Source organism: Camponotus vicinus, unplaced genomic scaffold (assembly GCF_025532165.1).
Source record: "Camponotus vicinus isolate PSW18456_S1 unplaced genomic scaffold, iyCamVici1.0 SCAF_13, whole genome shotgun sequence".
NCBI lineage: Eukaryota > Metazoa > Arthropoda > Insecta > Hymenoptera > Formicidae > Camponotus > Camponotus vicinus.
The window spans coordinates 5,512,298-5,535,310 of NW_028141949.1; the positions used below are offsets into that span (position 1 = coordinate 5,512,298).

General features: G+C 28.7%; 3 protein-coding genes across 13 annotated transcripts in view; 1 reads left to right on the forward strand and 2 right to left on the reverse strand.

Moving 5' to 3' along the window:
- Ldd (lipid droplet defective) overlaps positions 1 to 4,881 on the reverse strand; it is a 35,734-nt gene extending 30,853 nt beyond the window's left edge. For both annotated transcript variants that reach the window (XM_083087024.1, XM_083087023.1), the window contains exon 1: positions 4,410 to 4,881. The gene's annotated coding sequence lies outside the window, so the exon portion shown is untranslated. The remainder of the gene's footprint in view (positions 1 to 4,409) is intronic.
- Positions 1 to 18,798, forward strand: part of Vermilion (Tryptophan 2,3-dioxygenase vermilion) — a 225,289-nt gene extending 206,491 nt beyond the window's left edge. For 3 of the 8 annotated variants that reach the window (XM_083087044.1, XM_083087045.1, XM_083087046.1), the window contains 7 exons: positions 13,156 to 13,209; positions 14,120 to 14,307; positions 14,843 to 15,051; positions 16,479 to 16,838; positions 17,223 to 17,472; positions 17,920 to 18,013; positions 18,350 to 18,797. In XM_083087044.1, the coding sequence (XP_082943170.1) occupies positions 13,156 to 13,209; positions 14,120 to 14,307; positions 14,843 to 15,051; positions 16,479 to 16,838; positions 17,223 to 17,472; positions 17,920 to 18,013; positions 18,350 to 18,521 (1,327 nt within the window). In that variant the 3' untranslated portion in view covers positions 18,522 to 18,797. Of the gene's footprint in view, positions 1 to 12,931; positions 13,079 to 13,155; positions 13,210 to 14,119; positions 14,308 to 14,842; positions 15,052 to 16,478; positions 16,839 to 17,222; positions 17,473 to 17,919; positions 18,014 to 18,349 lie in introns of those variants that run through there. The other 5 variants (XM_083087047.1, XM_083087049.1, XM_083087048.1 and 2 more) reach the window with 5 other exon arrangements.
- Positions 18,799 to 19,594: 796 nt separating this feature from the next.
- LOC145964378 (cathepsin O) lies at positions 19,595 to 22,791 on the reverse strand. 3 transcript variants are annotated; one of them, XM_083087053.1, is made up of 7 exons: positions 22,559 to 22,785; positions 21,803 to 21,941; positions 21,200 to 21,435; positions 20,606 to 20,751; positions 20,425 to 20,475; positions 19,940 to 20,208; positions 19,595 to 19,844 (listed from the first exon to the last, which is right to left on the reverse strand). In XM_083087053.1, the coding sequence occupies exons 1-7, from the start codon at positions 22,742 to 22,744 to the stop codon at positions 19,801 to 19,803; spliced, it is 1,071 nt and encodes a 356-aa protein (XP_082943179.1). In that variant the 5' UTR covers positions 22,745 to 22,785; the 3' UTR covers positions 19,595 to 19,800. The 3 variants fall into 3 exon arrangements, with proteins under 3 accessions (XP_082943179.1, XP_082943178.1, XP_082943180.1); XM_083087052.1 differs by having other exon boundaries at positions 19,595 to 20,208; positions 22,559 to 22,787; XM_083087054.1 differs by lacking the exon at positions 20,425 to 20,475 and having other exon boundaries at positions 19,595 to 20,208; positions 22,559 to 22,791.
- Between the last annotated feature and the right edge of the window lie 222 nt (positions 22,792 to 23,013).

Below are 23,013 nucleotides of genomic sequence, written 5' to 3' on the forward strand. Positions count from 1 at the left end.
TGTGTTAATGGAAGACAAATATTTGAGGAATATCTTGTGCAATAAAGCTCAATAGTATCGTCGAGATTTCAGTGACTAAATAATTAGTAAGATAAGAAAACGTAAGAAAATCATACGCGTTGTATGGTATATTCTAGGAAATATACATTTCCTTCCAAAGCTTTTCTCAAAACGTGTTCTTTGTTACAAAAATAAAATCTTATCTACATAAAAATGAGAAAATGCAGTCTATTGTGATACAACAGAATACATGCTTAAAGAATTTTTAAAATCTGATCAAGTTCATCTAAGTTCATCGAAGAATGTCTAGAATATTTATGATACTATATTTGACACGCTTACATAAAAATATAGCATGTATTGTATAACTATATACATAATTTAGATATTAATTTATATATTATTTATATATTAACAATTTTGTTATAAATTATATAATTTATAAATACTTAAATAATTAATTTATAAATAAGTCATTATATAATTTATAAACGATTTATTATGGAGTTTTTTCTTTGACATCTATTTTTTCTCTTTATCTTGTTCATAGTTGTGTTGCTAGTTGGAAAATGACATAATCGTCAATATAATCATCAGATATAGCTTCCTTCCTATATTTTATTCAATGACCATGAATTACGAGCTGGTTATTGCCATTTATATCGTCGATACGAGCGAACTTCTTGTTGTGAAGAAAATCGAGCAAAAAAGAGGCATTCCGGTCTAGAGCTTCGTTTATTAACACCCTGCGAACAACGTACACTTTCACTGAATCCGTGTGCGGTTATGCGAGTCAATGCTCGAATAAATGTGAATCATTTCGTAACAATCCCCATATTCGCTACGTGTTGATTTCATTACACTCTTCTGTACACAATACAAATAGATTTATGTTATAAATAATTTTCATTTTCTCGTGAACGACGATTAAAACGTATCGCTACCGCATGCGATACGATCAATTAAAAACGGAAAGATCGCAATTTTTTTTAATTCGCCAATTAATTCGCTGACGAGAAATAATTACTTCACTAGTGCGCACATGCCATCCATTATGTGGAATATGTGACAGTTGTACAATCTATAAAATAAAATAACTCTGACCAATAGTAACGAGACTTTATTGCATAGAGAACAAAACAGGACATGTCCATTTAATTACGCGCTATTATAATTTACAGTTAATTTTCCTGTGAAATGAAACGAGAGTGAGAACGATCGTAGCAATGAGATTCATCAAGCGTGCGACACGTCGTTTCGTTTCCAGGTGAAAATCCGCGATCTGATTATTAATATGCCCGACACGCGGCATGCAATCCGAATATACCTAGTGTCGTTGGCACATAATTATTATACACGGCAGTGACCATCGTTGCGACAATGTAACCGCGACAATGCAACTATAAAACGATGTTGTATATTTTGTAAGCGTCCTTTCATATTTGTTACCGATACATCGACGGAATACTTTGTATCATGTATTATATATTTATTCATGTTGAAATAATAAATATCAACATATTATTAGAGAAAACTTTTCAGAATCGAATAAAATATATTGTTCAAAAATAAAATATTCAACATTGAAAAGTAGAATTAATTCGAAAAAGAACGCTCCAAATTTTATCCTGCTAGATTATTATCTTGGGTGTTACATATATGAATACATGCACGAATTACCTATTTTTATTTTCCGCGCAAAAACATCTCGAGGTCGAGCGAGTTCGAAGTTCAAGGTTTTCTGACATCAAGTATCGAGAGACAATCGTAACTAAGCGCGCTGAATCTTTCTCATTATCGAATGATTAAAACATGCGATTAATCTTAATGTCGAAATGTGATTGCATGAGAGATCTTTCGAAAAATTATTTTAGCGAAACAGAACGAGAATAGATGCATACTAATTGAATATAAATATTTATATCGTTAATGCATTGTGTGAAATAGATTACATAAACTAAATTCTTACATTAATATATGTATAATGATCAGATGTAATTGATGAAAATTAAACAATATTAACATTGCGTATCTATATTCTTATGTAAATTTTAATGATACTTTATTCAAATTACGTCAAATCAGTAAAGTCATAAAGTTATACACTCAAATGCATAAAAAATTTCACTTAGAATTACCGATAGGTGAATTAAACTCCAACGGTTATCTTATATTAGATAAAAACTTTATGATTGAAAATGATGAATTTATGATTGAAAATAACAGATTTCTGAAAAAAAGTATATATATGACAAGTTCTTTGTTTTTCTTATACTTGACTATTGAGTATTTTATTATTAAATAATTAATAATAAAATATTCAATAGTCAAGAATAATTAATAAAATCTTATGTAGGCGCACAGGCCCAGGGGCCACGCACGCTACACTTATTTCTTTTCTTCTTCTTTGACTCTTGACTGTTGGTTATAATGATTAAGCAAAAAAAAATGTTAATAAGTCTAATATATAAGATTGTAAAAGAAATAGACATTCATAAGAATAACAAGAGATGTATTAGAGTACTAGACCGCAGTTCTTCCTCATAAATGTCATATAGTCGGTTATTTTACGAGAGAGATAGAAATAAGTTCAGGGCTGCGGATAAAGTTATATAAAATATGACACGTTGCATTCGATATATAGAACGCTCTTTTGATAGCTAGAAAAGTATCTCTTGAAAGAATAAAAGATTGATCATAATAATTACGATACACGGAATTGTAAATGAGGAAATTAAAAGAAAAAAAGAACAAAAGACACAAATGTTTTACAAACATGCCAATGCATGTAGCATAAAGATGATAAATCATATTAAAAGATAAGACAAGACTACGGATGAAATATTAATATAGAACCAACTCGAGTCAATCTCGAAACTGATGAGTCATGAAATGCAAAAAAGAGATCATTCTCTTATCATTAATTTTCATTGATCGCCATCGCATTCTCATGTTTGACAGATACGATGTTTGAACTTAACCCTTGAATCGTGTATGTATACGCATTGCGTAAAATAACAAAAGCCTTTACCTAGAGAGGAAAATTCAGGGTTGCGTGCAACCATTTAAAGTAACTACGTAGAAATAAGAAAGGATGGTATTCTTGTTTTTCTCAATGTCAAATGATCGTCAACAGCTATAATATTTGATCGAACAGGTTTCGATTATCTCTGGAGCCTCCTCGAAGGAACGCAATGGAGCAGAAAAATTTTGACGCATAACAACTCGCCGTAAAGCTTACTTGCGTTCTTCCACAAGTTCTTCTTTCGTTTTCCGAAGCCATTTAAGAAGAGCGAATTCGTATGAACATTGTCGCGCGAATTCGATGATTACGACATTTTACGAATTTTTAAAAAGCGTGGAGGATAAAGTGCACAAATATCGCGCGAAGCATGTTCTCCATAATGATGTCTAAAAGATCACGGACGTATCATTGATAGCAGAAGGTTAAATCATAAGATTCTCTTCAAAGATGCTAATTACTTGCGTAATTGATTATTCGATAAATATTTAAGCAATGCTTTCTCGTATACCTTGATGAGGTAATGTAAAGATGTAAATTTTAATCTCTATTTTTAGTATTTCGAAACCCAGATTTGCAACAAGCGTATAATGTGAGATATTTTTTAAAGATAATAATTATTTCTATTTTAATTTTATTCCGACAAATAACAATATAATTCAAAACAAGCGTGGGGTAGAAATTAAACATATTTATTTATCATGTCAATTTTTATGTAACTTCAAGATTTAAATGGAAAAGTTGAGTGACAGGAAATATAAAAATATACTTTCGAGAATTTCTAGATTAATTTGTTTAAATAAAATTATGATATAGACTTTTAATTACATAATAAAGTAAAATAAATTGTAAGATACTTTGCGCAAGTTTGTGTCTCTTGTTAAATATATTTTATATGTACTGGAGAAGTGAAATTGTACATGTAAAACATAAATAATAAATATTATGTAAATAAACATTACGAAAATTAATTTTCTTTATATTAAAATAAAGTTTAAAGTAAAATTTCGTTTAAAATAACAAGTTTATAATTTCATATAATTAAAAAAATGACTTCTGAATTCTATTTTTTATAATTTCTCTATCATTTCGTTTTACATTTGATATATACCTAAAATTAAAAATAGAATACTTAGATATATATTGTACTTCTTTTCTTTTATTTTTACAAAAAACTTTACTTTTAATGTTTCTTTAAACCGCGTCATTATACGTACGTATTGTATAATCACTGAGAAAGAATTAAAATCAATTGAAGGTTGCAAAATATCCTTCGAAGACGGTAATTTTCCGCAATTTCATACATAAATCTCGAATTTCTCTCTTTCTTTCCGCCTCTCTTTGTCTCTTGACAAATATGAACAGAAGAGATTTATATCATACTTACGGCTTTGAAGCAATTGGTCACCTTGTCTTCACACACAGCTATACAAAACGTAATGTCTATACGTGTATAAAAACTAAACGAGCACCGCGCGTATCTATGTACAAGTAAGTTATTCTCATCAATCTGTGCGATCGATGAGACTAATGCATAATAAGTCATACGAAAAATCACGATCGCACAGCGTAAATCACGATCAGCAGCGGTCCTCGAAATGTTCGCGAACCTTTTCGGAGTACATTCTGCGTGTCCGAAATAGTGAACCGGAGGATAAACCGCTTCCGCAGCAAGGATGCACCGATGAAGAGCAGAACTGCTCGTTGCGGTCAGCGTGCGAGAGTCATGCGGATCCACGAACGAAAGCGAACTTGTCCCGGCTTGTTTTCTTGTTTTGCGTTTTTCTCAGCTACTCTTCTCTTGGCAGTGGCCAGCGGAGATGTCGGCCGACGTTCATACACACTTGAACAACGGTCGGGGGACGACTGTTGCCACTACTGTAATCCACGACCACGTGGACCTTTGAAGTATGCTACACACACTCTGTCTCATATGCGTGTCGGTGAGCAAGCGTGTGAACGCATGATCGTGAATCGTTTTCTTGATGGCTCGATCAACCGCGAGGTAGTCGGGCAAAGTACAAATATAAACAGATATAAAAAGAAAAAGCTTTTTTTCAATAATTAATCAATGATTAATAGCTTTTCTCATCCGAGAAAAATATTTATTTTTCCATAATGTAAAAATTTAATTAATCTTAATCACTCGTAATTAATTTCATTGATTATTAAATGACTAATTCACTAATTATTTTAAGCAATATATAATTATAAGCATTTTCGACACTATTGTGTCTGTTCTTGATAAGACTACATACACATTATACAGACACATATACATACTAAAATTTCAATGATAACTTAATTATTATTCCCAGGAAGAAAGAAATGTAGATTGTCAAGAATCTCGGAATAGACCATACTCCGATACGTGTGCGGAATCGTGCGAGAAATCACAAAATCCCATGAGAAAAATGGTGAACTTTACATTCCTATCTCGTACAGAATACTCATAGTCGTACTGTTTACAATATCAATTTATTTCGTTTAATCTAATAAAGAGATCGAAATATTGGGAAAAAAGTCCGTATATAATTACATATAATTTTATATATTTATATATGATTATATATATGACGTCTTTCTTTTTTCTTCACGTCTTGCTTTCTTAAAAGCACAAACATTTAATTTAAACTTACCTAATTAACTCGATAATCGAGTTTCAAGAGAAAAATTTGTTTTATATATAATATTATAAAGAGTGGTAACTTGATTTATTTATCAAACAATCGCGTGAATGATAAATGCTCACGACGGGGTCGATCAGTTGACCTCTTGATTGACTGAAAAATATGGTAATAACAGATTTCCAATTGATGATGCTTTGATTTGTGATGATTTAGCATTTATATAAACCTGCAATTTATATACATATTAAATACTTTGCTTTAGAAAAGATGTGATGAAACGACATCATATTTGTCTTCAGAAAATGTAACAAAACGACATCATATATGTCTTCTGAAAACTTTCAGTGTCAAGGCAAAGCGCTTTCATGAATAATTAATTAAATTGTCGGAATATAAAATTTAACTACAACAGTAATTATACGCATAATACGTAATATGCAAATCTCATTGTGTGTGTGTGCGTTTTTATATGTGTAATAATATAATTGTTTAAAAATTCACAAATTTTGTCATTTTTTTATTCTATGTAATATTTATTATATGCAACATGCGTTGTGTAATTAAACCACAATTAACATGAGGATATATTTTCACCAGTTATGATATGCAAAATTAACAAACATAGTTGTTTAAATTTTCTCGTAATAATAATGCGATATTCTTAATGCATTTCTCTCTTACTTTATCACTTTTATCATAATCTTACGAATAATTATTTTACGTCGTATGCTCATAAGTAATATATGATAATGAATAATATGTGATAACGTACTATTGCTGGATACTCTTTATCAAGACGCATAAATTTCACTACGCTATATGCTCTCAATCAAGCAATAAAAAAGAAACGCATATAAAAAGAAAGTTTTAAAACAATGATTTCTAGTTATTTTCAATATAATTAATCATCAGTAAAAAATATAATCAGGCACAGAAATTTTTTTTAAATCTACATATTTTGTTTTTAATTTCCTTCTTCAAATAAAATAAACAACAAAGCCGTATTATTTTATATGCATTTAAACATTCATTTAATCAAGACCTTTAGACAGTTATGTATATAGACTTATTCAAATTAGAAATATCATTATAAAAAGACTAAGGAAATTGTTTAATATTCTCTTTTAATATAAAATGTTATTTTTAATGCAAAAAAATCTGCTATTAAACATATATATATTTAAGAATAATTACAAGGTTGTATATTATTTGTAAAAATTGGCAAATATTAAAAGTATAACGATTCTGAGATATAAAATCTTTCTATTGTTCCCAGAGCTCAAGGACGATAGATCGCGACGCATAATGCACGAATAGGCGGAATGCCGACTACCTGTGACTAATTCGAAGAAAAGGGGCAATCTCATCTCTCTTTTTGGGACACATCTAAAAATAGGGCTGGCGTATACGCGGTATTTTAAAAAGGACACAAAAAAGCGAAAACACGTTTGGCGAGAATCAACCTGGGCCAAATGTCACATTGGACTTCATGGAAATCGAGGATTGTTATTATATATGAGCGTCGCGCATTATGCTACATATGTCAGCATTGTAATATTTGCATGATGCATCTCCGCGAAAAGGTATCTCACATGCATTGCGAAGCACACACATGCACACGTGCACATACAGATTACATATGAACATTATATGATATCGTAGTAATAATTGTTTATGTGTAAATTGGCATAACGTTAATTATGATACTGTTAGGGACATTGTAAACATAATTTACTGGGTGTGATCAAGGTACCATTTATTGCTTCGTAATAGTCGCTGCGAGATGTAACATTTACGGTGCGCGCGCACGGAAACGCATGGGGACTATACGTGAATAAATAATAATTTCATGCATTATCGACGATTCAGCGATGACTCGACTATTAGAAGAGGAATGGAAATGGAATGTACCATAAAATATAAATTTTTCATAGGACATACATGTCCATTAATAACTCTCTCTCGTTTTCAATATACTTATAGAAGTATGTGTAAATTTAAGAATTCATATGTATGTATAATAGAATGTATAAATTCAAAAATTTGACTAATTTATATAATGTTGCTTTGCAGCGAAATCTCGTTTTGATTTCATTTAATCATTATAACACTCTTCATATCAAAATATAAATTTGCAAATTTGACTAATTTATGTAGAGTTATTTTGTAACAAAATTTCTTTGCTGATAATCCAAATGTATAATATAATTAAAATAATATTTGTTATAAGAATCTAAATAATAACAAACTAAAATTAATTATATGTGGCAAACAAGATGTGAAGTTGATATTAAAAAGATAGTATTTTTGTATATATTTAAAAATAGCCTCGTTGCTTTTATATAAATATATATTGCAAGAAATATTATATAAATACAATATAATAACAGTGATATCAGTATAATACCGATATATCATTAAAATATATATACACACATACATCAAATGCACGAAATTATTTCTGTATTCAAAATCTTTGATGGGAAGAAATTAAAACAAATAACTGTATCAAATATGTCATAAATAAATAAATTGTATTTATATGTGCATATATATGTATATGTTTAACGGAAATTAATAAGGCATAAAACCTTGCATAAGGCAGTACTCACAGAATTTCTCATAAACGTTCGCGAGCACGCGGAGAGAATATCCAAGATAGGAGGAATAATCGTAGTGAATGGTATCTCATTAACCAACTTCTCACGTGCTTCCGCAATCGCATCAAATATTTCACTTGCTACATCGATTTGTCGCGACAAATATTTCAATATTACTTGGTACATTATAATGCAGATATTTTATTCCTTCGCGAAAAGTGATTCTCTAATTCATAGCGATCTATTCAAGGCCTACCAGTCTTAGTTTGCTTCTTGATCTCCCGTTCTTGAGAGATTTATTATGTGCCGCAATCTTTTGTCTCAAGTTCTGAAACCTATATGTTTCTTTAAGTCTTTTTCAAACAGTATAAACGCAAACTTCCTAATTCTACGTCATAAATGAATCACAATGAATCTTTTGTTTATATCTATCGATCTCACTATCCAATTATCAAACTTCCTTCTTATCAAAACTTTTGCTCTCAAAATTTCCGCTACTAATATTCTTTATTTTGAAAGAATAATTCATCCTTTTTCTAAACAAGATAGAGATCCATTTCGAAAAATCCATCTAAAAAATTCATATCTTGTTTGTCATTCGTAAATAACATCTCGGTTCAAGCATGGCGACTAACTCTTAAGTGTACATCTTTGTCTTAAATAAAGTTCTATCTTGTAAATAAGACACAATATAATTTTATTTCAATCAATTCATATTACGTCGCGTTGCGACATAACAGCCACTTCTTTAAATGAAAGCATAAAAAGTCACGAGAGAGAAGAAATAAAAACGTAGATATAAATATTCTCACAGATGCGCATTAGAAATTTAAAGATTCTAAATTTATTATCTTAAGATATTGAAATTTATTTCTTGTCGCTTCTGTGATTTCAATATAAATGATTTCCGCAACAAAATTTTTGCATATGTATACGAAATCATAGGCAGCGAACGTGAATTTTATCGCGAAATGTCAAAGAAGAACATTGATTGTTCGCATTTGACTGATTACAAGTGCAATTACGGGATAGGAAATACGATCGTTATGCAAAATTTGCTGAAGCTAAAATAAACGCATGTATATAGGAAATGCACCGGTGACGGTCGTTTAAGTACTACGACTCGAACGATCTCTGTTGTATTGTGAAATGTTTTTTCCGGTCGCAATTAATGAACACCGCATACCAGCAATTATTACGTTCAAGATGGGTCCAATGTTGGAAACTTATTGCATAAATTCGCAAGCGCATCTCCGGCGTAGCGTTTCGTCTTTAAAATGGCATCCAATTTTACGTACAATTTTATATACATTTACACACATATATATATATATATATATATATATATATATATATATATATTTATTTATTTATATTTATATTTATATTTATATTTATATACATGTACTTTATCATCTCCTTCGAAATAATGTTCTATCCGATCGAGGATGACGGGATACTGGAAGGAGCAAGTTTGCTATTCGCGGTACAACGAACTATCACGAAAAGTAGGTTATCGTAATCGTGAGAAAAAGGAGAGACCTCGTATATACCGCGTATACGAGATCGAGAGCGCAACTTCTCTCTTTTTCCCAGGTTCTTACTTTAATCCGTAAAACGGATTCCGCGTGATTTAATGCGTCGACCCAACCCGACGAGCATAAAGTAACGAAACTGCGGACAAATAATCAGCCGGTGCATTATCTTCATTTTACGTCGTTGCACTCGATTGCGACAGAACGAACTCTCGTTCTAAGAAAATTCCGGAGATTGTACCAGCAGTTTCCGCTCGGGAAAAGAAGTAATCGGCCAAATATATGTACTAACAATAAGCACGCATGTTAATGCTGCGAGGTAAATCATCGTTATCTTAATCCTAACATTGTAATTTAGATTTTTACCCACGCGCTTTCACCTTGATACATTCCTTACATTGTTTCTATATCAATTATTATTGCGTAAGCTTATTTTACATTATTATTTTTTGTACATTCATTTTAAAAGACAAATTATACAAATTTTAAACCGCTAAAATATATTTTTGCTACATATTTTATTATTATTTTATTTTTATAAAAATATTTATAATATTTAATTTTTGCTTATATATGTAAAAGTGTGCTATTCAAAGTAGAGCCTATATAAGAAGATAATATAATAATATATAAGAAGATTTTTTGTATAGGAACCGTGCTATATATACTTACAAAATTGTTGCACACAACGGGCAGACCTCTATGCGCGCCTTGAGAGAAAATGTAATAACGAACGCTAAACAGGAAAATGAGGATGGCAGGAGGTATTAATTTATGCAAATTGCAGCCGAGAAACTATTCGCTACTCGCTACTCGTGTATCGTAAACGCAACAACATATGGCAAAAAAAGAAACGTAATGAAACTTAGAGGACGTCAAGCTCAATGCTAATGATTATGCAAAAATCACATCTTCAATTTCAATATCATTTCGCGTTTCTCTAATGATAAGTGCTGATTGTATTACAGCAATTAAACCTCACATATCCATTCGAACTTCCGGGCGTGTCGACTTGCTTACAATCTTAAGATCACATCCGTGCAGAATATTAGAGGACGTAATCTAACGACGCACGATCGTTAGACGAAATATCAGAAATTAACGGTGAATATGTTCAATATGTCTATTCTCGGTAATTATGATAAAACACTTCTTGATGAGATAAGCACCATTATATAAACAAGAGTCGTAATGTAATCAAAGATATTTTTGAATGACAGTTCTAGTGTATATTTTGAATAAAATATATACGAAATATGTTTAAAAATAATTTATAAATTAAAAAGATTGCAATATGCAAAATAAAATATATATAGTTTTATTTTATTATAACAAGAAAAAATATATTTAATCTTGTTTTAATCTTTTTAATATTCCAACTTTATGTTACAAACAAGATAGACTAATTGACTCAATCAAACGGAAAAAAACATTTACCATTTAATATTTAATAAAAATTACATTTTTTTTAGTTTCAATGCAGTACTGATATTTTTTATCACATTTCGTAGTTTTTTACTTAATTGATGATGATAATAATATACCATATATGAATCATTAAATTTAATACAAAAGATTACCTGTATTAATATAATTGTACTCGCATACTTTTTTTTGGTTTTAGCCTCGATTCATAATAAACGATTGAAAAAATATTTCAGAGTATCGAATTGTAATCCATATCATAATCGAAATATTGAAAATATGAAATAGATAAAATAAAAATTACAAAGTTAACACTTCAAGATAATACTTTTAAGAATTTATTCGTAAAATGTTTCTCAGAAAATGTTATTTATCACGAAGGATGTTTTCTTTTTATTTATAATTTATACGTATTATTTCAGTCTTTTTTGATAATAAATTGCTTTGATAATAAATTGCTTTTGATAATAAATTATTTGAATTTAATTTTGAGAGAAATCCATGCGCAATGTTAAACGTTAAATTTCCAAAAACTTCCACTTTATTAAATCAATTAGTTTATCTTAATTACAACATAAAATAGAAATATTAAAGATTAGAAAAAAATTAAATGTCTCTTTTTACTTGGAATCTCTCGGATACAGAATATTTTTATTTATATATGTTTATATTATAATATTGATATTTATTTAAAACGAATAGACTCATAGAGATCTTAAAATACAAAATAATCTTTTAATTGAGAATATTATTACTATATATATTATATATACTATATATATATATATTATATATATATTATTACTATATATATTATATATATATAGTATATGTTAATATATAACATTTATGTTTCAAATGAAACTTGTTTATTTTTTATGATCAATTTTTTTTGTAAAAATAGAGTTTTGAAATTAGTTTGATCTTAAATATGCATTAGATTGTCCGATAATGTGCAGCCGAAATTAACGAATATAATGGCTGAAAACGCGGTTGAATAAGAGCAGCATTCTGACAGAAGCGAATAAAATTAATCAGCGATGTGGAATTATCAAAATTTCCGGAAATTGCATGTCCGGTGGAAGATTAAATGTTCATGATAGACATTTCATTGCTATCCAATATCGCCATGTTTATTATAATTATTATTAATAGTTATTAAATATTTATTCTCGCGTACAAGAGAGAACGGGGAAGAGAGAGAGAGACATTTGAAACATTCTCGTTATTATTATATAATAATATTGTCATTAAAATATACATGACCCGATATCTGTCGTGGAAAGGAATAAATAGAAGGAATTGAAAGAAATTCGCGACCGACATTATAGAATTCTGCAACGGATAACAATTTATCGACAAAACTTAACTCTAATTAGGGATAAAAAAATAGGACAATGTATTTACTTTATTTAATCTTTTACAAAAAATTTCTAATCACTCTCTACGTAATAATAAATAATACTTATGTATTGAAGTGGAACGATGAACATCACTATTGTTATTTACGATAAATAAAAACAAAACTAACTTTTGTATATTATCAAAATTAATTCCAAGTTTATTTTTTTTAAGATTTTTGTAATATGATAAATCAATTATGTATAATGACAATATTATAGTTATTGTGAAATTATTACATTAACATCTTTTTAATTGCAATATTGTTATGTTATATAAAGAAGATAGTTCCTGATCGACCTTTAGCCAATCGAACGTTAGTCGTGCGTCATCCATCTCTTCGACAACGTGTGTTGCGTGTGATATCCCAAAAAGTTATATTTAAAGAATCTCAATAGACATTTATTTTCTGATAGAATTTTAATTTATTATTTTTATTCTTTTTATTTTTTATTATTCTATAGAGTAATTATTATATTTACTTTAAAGAGAAAAATATTAAAAACACCTTGTTACAAAGTTTTCTCATCTGTTTTTCACAGCATAGTGAGGACATATATTTCAAAAATGGCTTGTCCAATATCAGGTGATATCTCGTAAGTAAAATACTCTTTCAATCTGAAATAATTAAATTTGAAATAGCAATAAATATTTAAATATTTAAATATTTATTGCTATTTCTTTATCTTTTTAAGAATCACAAAAAGAGATCGCTAGAAAATTACAATGATAGATTTATCAATCAAGGCCAAAAGATGTCTTAAAGACGTCTAAAGGACTTTAAGACGTCTTTAAGTCTTCTTTTAGATGTCTTTTGGACATGTACTTTCATCAAACTATCATTATATGAAATGCGCTATTATATAAAATACTAAAACTTTGTATTATATGTCGTAACTAATACTTTTGTTATTAATATCATTCATCGTTTCTTATTTTTTTGAACACAAAAATAATATATTATAAATATATTATTTACACGTTTTATATACATACATACATACATATATATATATATATATATATATATATATATATATGTATGTATGTATGTATATATATATATATATATATATATATATATATATATATATATATACGATAATTTTATGTGCACATTAAAATAATATTTTAATGAAATGCAGATATTATTTGATAAATTAATCACAATTAATTTGGTTAAGTTAATCGAAGTGATTTCAATTCTTCCACTTCAGTATTCAATATTCTACGATAAAAAAATTAACTTGCAGCATTATTAAATATACTTTTCATTAAATATTATTACGAGAAATTATGAATACATTTATTTATTATCATTACTTACATTTAGTTATCCGATACTTCGCATTATTTGTGCATTCATATCTATATTTTTAAACGATAAAATAATGATAAAAGTATTTCACAATATAATTATTATTGCGTTAAGTTCTAAGGTTATCAACATTAGATTCCGCTGAATATTATTTTTTTATTTATAATGCAATCTTCTGTAACAAAAAGGGATAACAACGAACATATCTTGCGAAGAGAAGATCACGATCAGGATGAGGATAAATTAAAACAAAGACCAGTAATGTTGTATAACGAATATCTGTGTTTGGACAAGATATTATCTGCACAAAGACTTCTTAGCGCCGAATATAACAATGAAATTCATGATGAACACCTTTTTATTATTACTCATCAAGGTATTAATTAATAATTTTTAATGATGTTTAACAATTAAATTTGTAGATATATCTTATTTCTTCTATGTTGATAAAAAAATATTAAAAACGCGAAAAACTATGCAATTAATTATTTAACTTCTTCACTATATTTCATATGAATTTTATTTTGATAATATAAACATTTTATTTTGATAGTATTAGATACTTTCTCAGGAATGTTTTCTCAATTATTTGCTCAATATTTGTTCATTAAAATGAAAAATGAATCAATTGACATTTTGAGGAAAAAGAATGAATATTGTCAAATTTATCAAAACTGTTATCTTGATAAAAATAGCAAAATAATTTTATAAGAATGAAATATACGAAATATAATATATAAAAATTGTTCTTAATTCTTTTAATAAAAATTTTTGCTTTAAAAACGTTTATTTAATTATTTGCCGGACACACAGACACACACATATATAATATTTAAACTCATATTTTAAATATTGATTATACGGTGCATATAACTTTAATTGTTTAATTGCATACATTTTGATTGTCGTAGCCTATGAACTTTGGTTCAAACAAATTATTTTTGAGCTCGATTCCGTCAAGGCGCTCTTCAGTTCGGAATTCAATAGTTACGACGCATCCAATAAATTTTCCAGCAATCATTCGATTACCAGACAGGATAATGGAGTTTCTTACATTTTGAAAGAGTCGAATACCTTGGAGATTCTGAGGCGATTAAATCGCATTGTACTCATCCTAAAAGTACGTTTTACAAACAATTTATTTCAGAAAGAAATCATTGTAAAAAAAATAAGATGTATTTTTATATCTAATAATCTAATTAGAGAGAGGCACTAATTAAATGTATACAGATAAATCTGCTTATTTTACAATAACAGTGATGGCAATGAAGGGTTGAATGGCCCTTAATCACAAGCCGATTAGCTCGTAACAGTCTACGCGTCCCTTCGACATAATCAAATTTTTCTATGTCACTAGACAAAGCTGTTTACTGTCACATATTTTTTCACATGTTTTAAAAACATATGTAGAGTACTTTGTAACTACATATATGGTGTTTGTAAATTAAAATTTTAAATGAATATAATTTACAAGAGTATAAAATAGATAAATACAAAGAAAAATAAAATTTTAACGATGTCATCTCATTCTTCATAGATAGAGATTTCGTTGAGATTGACATTTTCTCGACTAAAGCAATATTTTCTGATATTATTGATATTTAAAACATGACGGACATTGTCCTCTTTTTTATGTATTATAAGTTAGAATATGGGAACCACACAGAGATATCTGAGTAAGATCATATTCTTAGATGACATGCGATACCGTCTATCTGTTTATATTATAAAGAAAAGAAAGAAAAAAATGTTATGTTAGGTAATAAACTCTCGTTACTCTATTTCAATACCGCAAAACGAAGGTGTGGTCGAATGTTTTCTTATTTAGGTTCAACAAAACGGCTCTTCATGAACATTCTCGATATGCATGAGAACATAATATCAAATATCTTGAGACAGAATTACAATTGAAATCAGATCGATTCTAGATATCACAAATTTATTTTCAATAAAGTTCACAGAGTGTAAACATAATAAATTATCTATGATTATACATATGTAAAATATGAATATATTAATTAGCAAAATTTATAAATTATGAGAAGTACTCAATTAACCAATCAAATTTTTGAAAAATCATATTTTTTCACATTTCATAAAGAATACAACTATATTTGTTCATTGTCTAGTGCATCTTACATAATGCATCACATTAAAAATGCATTGTAGTTATGCACCCTTTATTTACGCTGGTACCCATAGAAATGCGAATGCAGTCGCGTTGACAAATCGATGAGGATGTTTTAAGCACATCTGTTTGTACTTATAAAATTTACCATTTTAAATATGTATTTTTTATAATTACAGTCAAGAAATTTGTTTTTTCTTATTAAATTTGCTAATCTTAAACTCGCGCAGTTAATCAATAGAATCCTGATCAAATGTCAAAATAATTGCACAATATAAAATTATATGAACATATTTCTCATCAGATAATTTTAACTTGTCATCACTGTTATTTTATTTGATTTTCATAAAATGTATACTATGTGACAACGATAACAATGATTTACAAACGAATATTATTTAATTTATTTTAATTTGTAGCTATTGGTGGATCAAGTAACAATTTTGGAAACGATGACGCCATTGGATTTTATGGCATTTCGAGACTACTTGTGTCCAGCGTCAGGTTTCCAATCACTACAATTTCGTTTACTAGAGAACAAATTGGGCGTGAAACGGGAGCATAGAGTCAAATATAATCAGAGTTATATGAGGATCTTTGGGAGAGATCCTAAGGCTATTGAGGCAATCAAGCGATCAGAAGAGGAGCATAGTCTCAGTATTCTGGTTCAAAAATGGTTAACCAGGACACCAGGACTTGAGACTCATGATTTCGATTTTTGGGGAAAATACAAGCGATCGGTGGAGAAGATGCTGGCCGAGCAAGAACAAGCCGCACACGTAATCATGTTTATATATATAATCTCAATTATATAATATATATTATTCAATTATCTAAGATCTCTTATTAACAATTTTGGAGCTCTTTTTAGAAATAATGTCGATAGAAAATGCGAAATATTATGAAATAATTTTAATATTGAAAAACTCTGGAAATAAGTCAAAAAAATAAGTTTCACGAAAAGTTTTGCTTTTTAATTAACTTTAGATGTGAATATTGATTTAATAAGACTTAAAACTTGATTATACAATAAAATTAATATTAAAGTTTGTAAAAAAGAGAATTATAAAGAAGAATAGACAGACTTTAATATGTAAACGTTTTTTTTTTACTTTCAAGTTACAGGACGATTATTTGAATATTAAAATTTGAGCAAATTTCAGAAACAACCAAAGCAGCAAATCAAAGAGCATTTATTGGCTAATCTACGTTCGCGGCAAGCAATTTTCGAAACTATCTTCAACGAATCACTCCACAATGCTCTTGTGTCGCGCGGGGAACGTAAATTTTCATACGATGCCCTTCAAGGAGCAATAATGATCACTTTGTATCGGGACGAGCCGCGATTCAGTCAACCGCATCAAATCCTCATGGCATTAATGGATATCGATTCACTAATCACGAAATGGAGGTGTAAGAAAATGCTCATCAATATCTCGTATTATAAAACTTCGAAACTATACATCTCATTTATTTCTGAATTTTTCGATTTACTCAAGATGCTTCTTTTAAAAAAAAGTTTTATTAAATAGCTTTCCTTCTTGCTATAGCTTCTCTTTCTTTCTTTTTCTCTTTGAAATCTTGTTATCTCTTCTATATTTACATTACTGACATTTGATGTTCTTTTCTTTTGAATTTCTTATTACTTATAATTTAAAAATAATGATTACGCAAGAAATAATAAATAAAGCAAAATGCACATTAATAATATATTATAAAATATATTATATTATATCTACTTCTCGTTATGTATTACGTGTTAATCTTTAAATTGTTGTATATAAATATGCGAACATTATAGCGTCCATTACAATCTTATCCGTTTATATATGCATTGAAAAAAGTAATCTCTTTTATTAGATAATCACGTTATCATGGTACAAAGAATGATCGGATCTCAACAATTGGGCACTGGTGGTTCCTCCGGTTATCAATATCTGAAATCCACGCTAAGGTATTTAATTACTTCAATTAATTCAATATATTATAATTTATTTAACGAGAAAACTTATAGATATTAATGCACAAATATGCAATACAATTCTCTTATACAATATAATCTCTTATTTATTACGAACTCTTATCGGTGCAAATTTTACATCATAAATCAATAAGCTAAATATAGAAATTCCATTGACAAAAGTTATAGATAACTGTTTTCTATTAGTTATATAATATGTCATTTTCTAAAGATATGTATGCCGGATTTTTTATGTTTACGAATCGTATTTGCAAATGAAAGTATATAAGTTTAATAACAAATTCTTTGCTTATTTCATGTGTTAAACAGCGATAGATATAAAGTTTTCCTCGATCTATTCAACTTATCAACATTCCTGATACCTCGTCATATGATTCCACCATTGACGAAACAAATGAAGATAAAATTATCAATTGCCTGGAGCGATTGGAATTCGGAAGATTACCAAAATAAATCAGGAGACTCTTTACGAAACTCCTAAGTTACTGTACGTACGACACAGTAGACCTCATAAAACCTCTTATAAATAAGTTTTATTTTCTTATCATATGGTCAATGTGAGTGTACTTATGCTGCATATAACAATTAGATTAAATAAATATTTTAATCAAAGGATCATTAAAAAATATATATAATCGACCAAAACTAGCCAAAATTCTTGTTTATTTATTAAAAATTACGACGTTTCGAAAAGAGTATAACAATGTAAATCTTAATTTTGTAAACTCCACATATCACAGTTACAAGATCATTAACGTCTTGCTACATTTGAAAAAGAGAGATAAAACGTTGTGTCAGTGTGAGACTTCGTCAAAAACGTTTTTGACGAAGTCTCACACTGACACAACGTTTTATCTCTCTTTTTTAAATGTAGCAAGACGTTAATGATCTTGTAACTGTGATATGTGGAGTTTACAAAATTAAGATTTACATTGTTATACTCTTTTATCTGAACCTGTATACTTGAAAAGGACCACAACCATATGGTCGAAACGTCGTAATTTTTAATAAATAAACAAGAATTTTGGCTAGTTTTGGTCGATTATATATATTTTTTAATGATCCTTTGATTATTCTACTAGCGATATTAAGATAATTTAAGAAAAATATTTTAATTTTTCAACATAGTAAAAAGTTAGTAGAATTACTACTATATCTTTAGAAAGATTTTCAATATATACTGTGCAATTTTCAAAATTAATTTACGATATAAAAGAAAAGAAGAAAATTTCTACTAATTATTTCTAAATTATTGATTAAACTTATATATGTAAAAGAAAAAGTCAATATTTTGAGAGTTTATTATATCGAGAATTTTTTTTATAATATATTATTAAGAAAAATGCTCACATATAATTATATAATTATATAATTATATTATATGTATAATTTTGAATTATTACAAGTATCATTATCACTTCTCGAAAAATTGAATTTTTTTTGGATCAGTCTTTATGTAAATGACTATATTTAATTTAACTACATTTAATATTTCACATATTTATATTTATATTTCAGTTAATATATCGGCATGAGAAATATTACTGCCATATATCTAGTATAAAATATTTTATTAAATTATAGTCTTATCGATATTTTTATCTATAATATACGTTCTGTAAAAAAAGGATACATATATATATACATATATATATTTAATTTATAAATAATTTATATATATATATATTTAATTGATCCTTGGCTTCTCACAATCAGTCTGTTTCCTTAAATAGATTTGCGATTTAGGATGTTGTAGTCGATTAAAAAATATCGAGATCAAGCGCCGAGACTTGATTAGCTATACCTGCGAACACAGGATTTATTATCTGCTGAAATAGTCGATAGATTTAATTAGCACAAATGTCGCATGTGTGCTACCCGTTTCGTAATTAATCTTACCGCATAAATTGTTACCAATCGCAATGTAAATGTAACCTTTGTTACCAAAGGTCGAGCCCCACGAGTTCTTAATGATATAATGCGGTATTCTCGCTGCCATATCATATCCCACAATCTGTACCGCATGATTCAAATTGTTGAATGAACCGTCGCAGTGATACTGTATTATACCGCCTAAATAATTCTGCCAAGACATGGCATTCACTGCAGCCGCCACTGGTCCATGAGTAACGAGCAATGTCAAAAGATCACTTTCAGCGTTTACAAAACTGGAACAAGCTCAATTAGTATTCGAAAACCAATGTTAGACGCATAGAGAGTGCAATAATTTGTGCGCGCAATCTTTGTTGATGTTTATGTAGTCGGTAATTATGCAATTGGGGTTATACATAACAGGAAATACGTGTACATTTATATTCACTGTGTGCATAAAAAAATGAATAATTGAGGCTAAATAATAATTTATAAATATAAAAATTAACTACCTATCGCATGTGAAATCCGTTATTTTAACCCCCGTCGTCTTCGCGGAAGTTCTGAAATAGTATTGAATCGCTTTAAGAGCCATTGTATTATTAATACGATTATATATAAGTCTTTAGATTATAGATTAAGTCATATTTTTATATTGCTAAGCAAATACTCTTGCCACTTGCATGCACTTACTTAGATAATTTACATGCATCGTTTCGCCATGTAAGAGGATAAACATTCTCAGAAATGATTTTAGTTTTTGATACCAGCAACCACGAAAGTAAACCGCATATGTCACCGCCTTCGCATCCGTAACTGCCCGGCATACAATCGATCATCTGTATCATGAGATAAAAGATAAACTATCAGTTGACTTAACTATAAATGGATATATAGAGACCTAAAAAAGTTGAGATTTTCAGGAAATATCCAATTTTGTTATTATATTGATTTTTTTTTAACATATTGAGAAAGTTATATATAGCAAATCTTTTTAAAATCTTAAAACTTTTCTTTAGTTCCTTACGTGTAAGTGGCAGATTGTAAGTTGAAATATTAAGGGGACTGCTGGAATAAAAAAGAAAAAAATCTAAATGGCTTTTGAAAGTCGACCAATATATATATGATAAATTTATTGGATGATAACATTTATTTATATGTATACAATATACACGCATAAAGGTACTTTCATCAAATTTGCATTTTGCACAGGCTACGCGCGTGTGCCCTTTCCAGCAGTTCCCTCGACTGTAAACAGAGAAGCGTGTTAGGAATATAACGACCTACTTCTTGCACGCTAAAGGGATACAAAGTTCCGTTTTTGATGGCGTACATGGATTCGACCACCCCGATAGTGCTGAATGCCCAGCACGCACCACAACTCTCTTGGTATCGAACTGGCCCTACGACCCCTCGATCCCGCCAGTCAAATTTAGAGGGTATACTCGCTATTACCCTTTTCCGGCGATTAATCGAGTTCGTAAAATGCTGATGATAATACGACGCCGTCGTATGTTTTTGACCTAATTGATAAATTGCCATATTCGTATCAGCGAATAAATTGTGTATTGTATTTATATCTAACTCGTGTCCTGAGCTTTCTTTCGACACATTTTTATTTATTTTATTAAATATTATAACTGAACTTTGAAAGATTTTTTAAATAAAGATTTTAAATTTAAATTAATATTTAATTTTTTAAATTATAAAACTTTTAAAGATTTATTTGAATCTTGAGATTTTCGTGTTTAATAAAATAAAACAATTATTAGAGGAATTCAATATTTCTCTAAAAAGATTATTGAAATTATTATGTTAATCTTCTCTTTTGTTCTATTTTTGCGATTACCTTTTAAAGTGAATTGTGATTGCTTTTAAAAATATGTTTACCTCGCAAAGATAAATCGGGAAGCAGAGTTTGTTGTAAGAATTCATCTTCAGATAAATCAGAAAATTCCGTCAATCCATAATACGCGCTTTCTTGAGATGATTGAAAACTATTCATCTTTTCAATGTGTCGCAATGATTTCTGCAATTAATTATATTTGCTAATTAATATTACTAAAATAAGAAAAACTGCATTTATATATAGCATTGATATAAATACAAAAAAAAATAATTTTTTTAATTACATTACTATATAATTTGAATTTTATGTTACTATATATATTTCTTTAATTCCTATATATACATATATATATATATATATATATATATTTATTATGTTTTATATAATATTAATGTAATAATTATAATATACATTTCGAATTAATTTGTATCGAATTTCCAAAATAAAAACATGCAAAAAATATGATATAATCGAAGTAAATATCGAGAAAAGTCATGTGTCTAAAAACGATACATTAACATTTTTATCTCTCGATCCGTTATGTTAATCTCGATAAAATTAATTAAAGCATATCGCACGTATGTCATATCATGACGAATAAATGATTTATATGATATATTCGTGCTTTTAATTAAAATATGCATTGTTTAAAGGATTGAAAATTATGTATATATAGGATAAACAATGAAATCCGACGATTAAATTCGTAGGAAATATATGCGCAACTGTTTGAAACTTGTGCGTCGCGTCTGTGTTTTTGCGACTACGATTTTGACAAATCGACTTATCGTTATCACCTGAAAGCACTCGAATCGCTTTTTATATTCTGTAGAATCATTCCTGTAGAATTTATTATATTGGACAACGTAATTCGCGAACAGTTTGGCGTCCTCGACATTTTTGTCGGGCTTCACTTTAATCGGTATTATAAAAAAGCACAGACTCACGACCAACACTATTATCACCACGGTACGCCACTCCATCGCGTCTCATACGCGACGCAAGATGCACATTTTCTTAAATGTGCCCGCAATATCGACATAAACTTGATATATAATAGAGGTAGAATAAGTGATTGCATAATTTAATTCAAAATCAAGTAAAAGAGTCTGGACTTTAATTTCGCCATATTTGGTCGAATACGAAATGGGCCAATCAGCAAAAGATTGAAAATGTCCAGATTCTCTTTTAGCTTTTTTGGCTGCATTCAGCGGACTCAATTATTAAGCAATCGAACATGATTGGTTTCTAC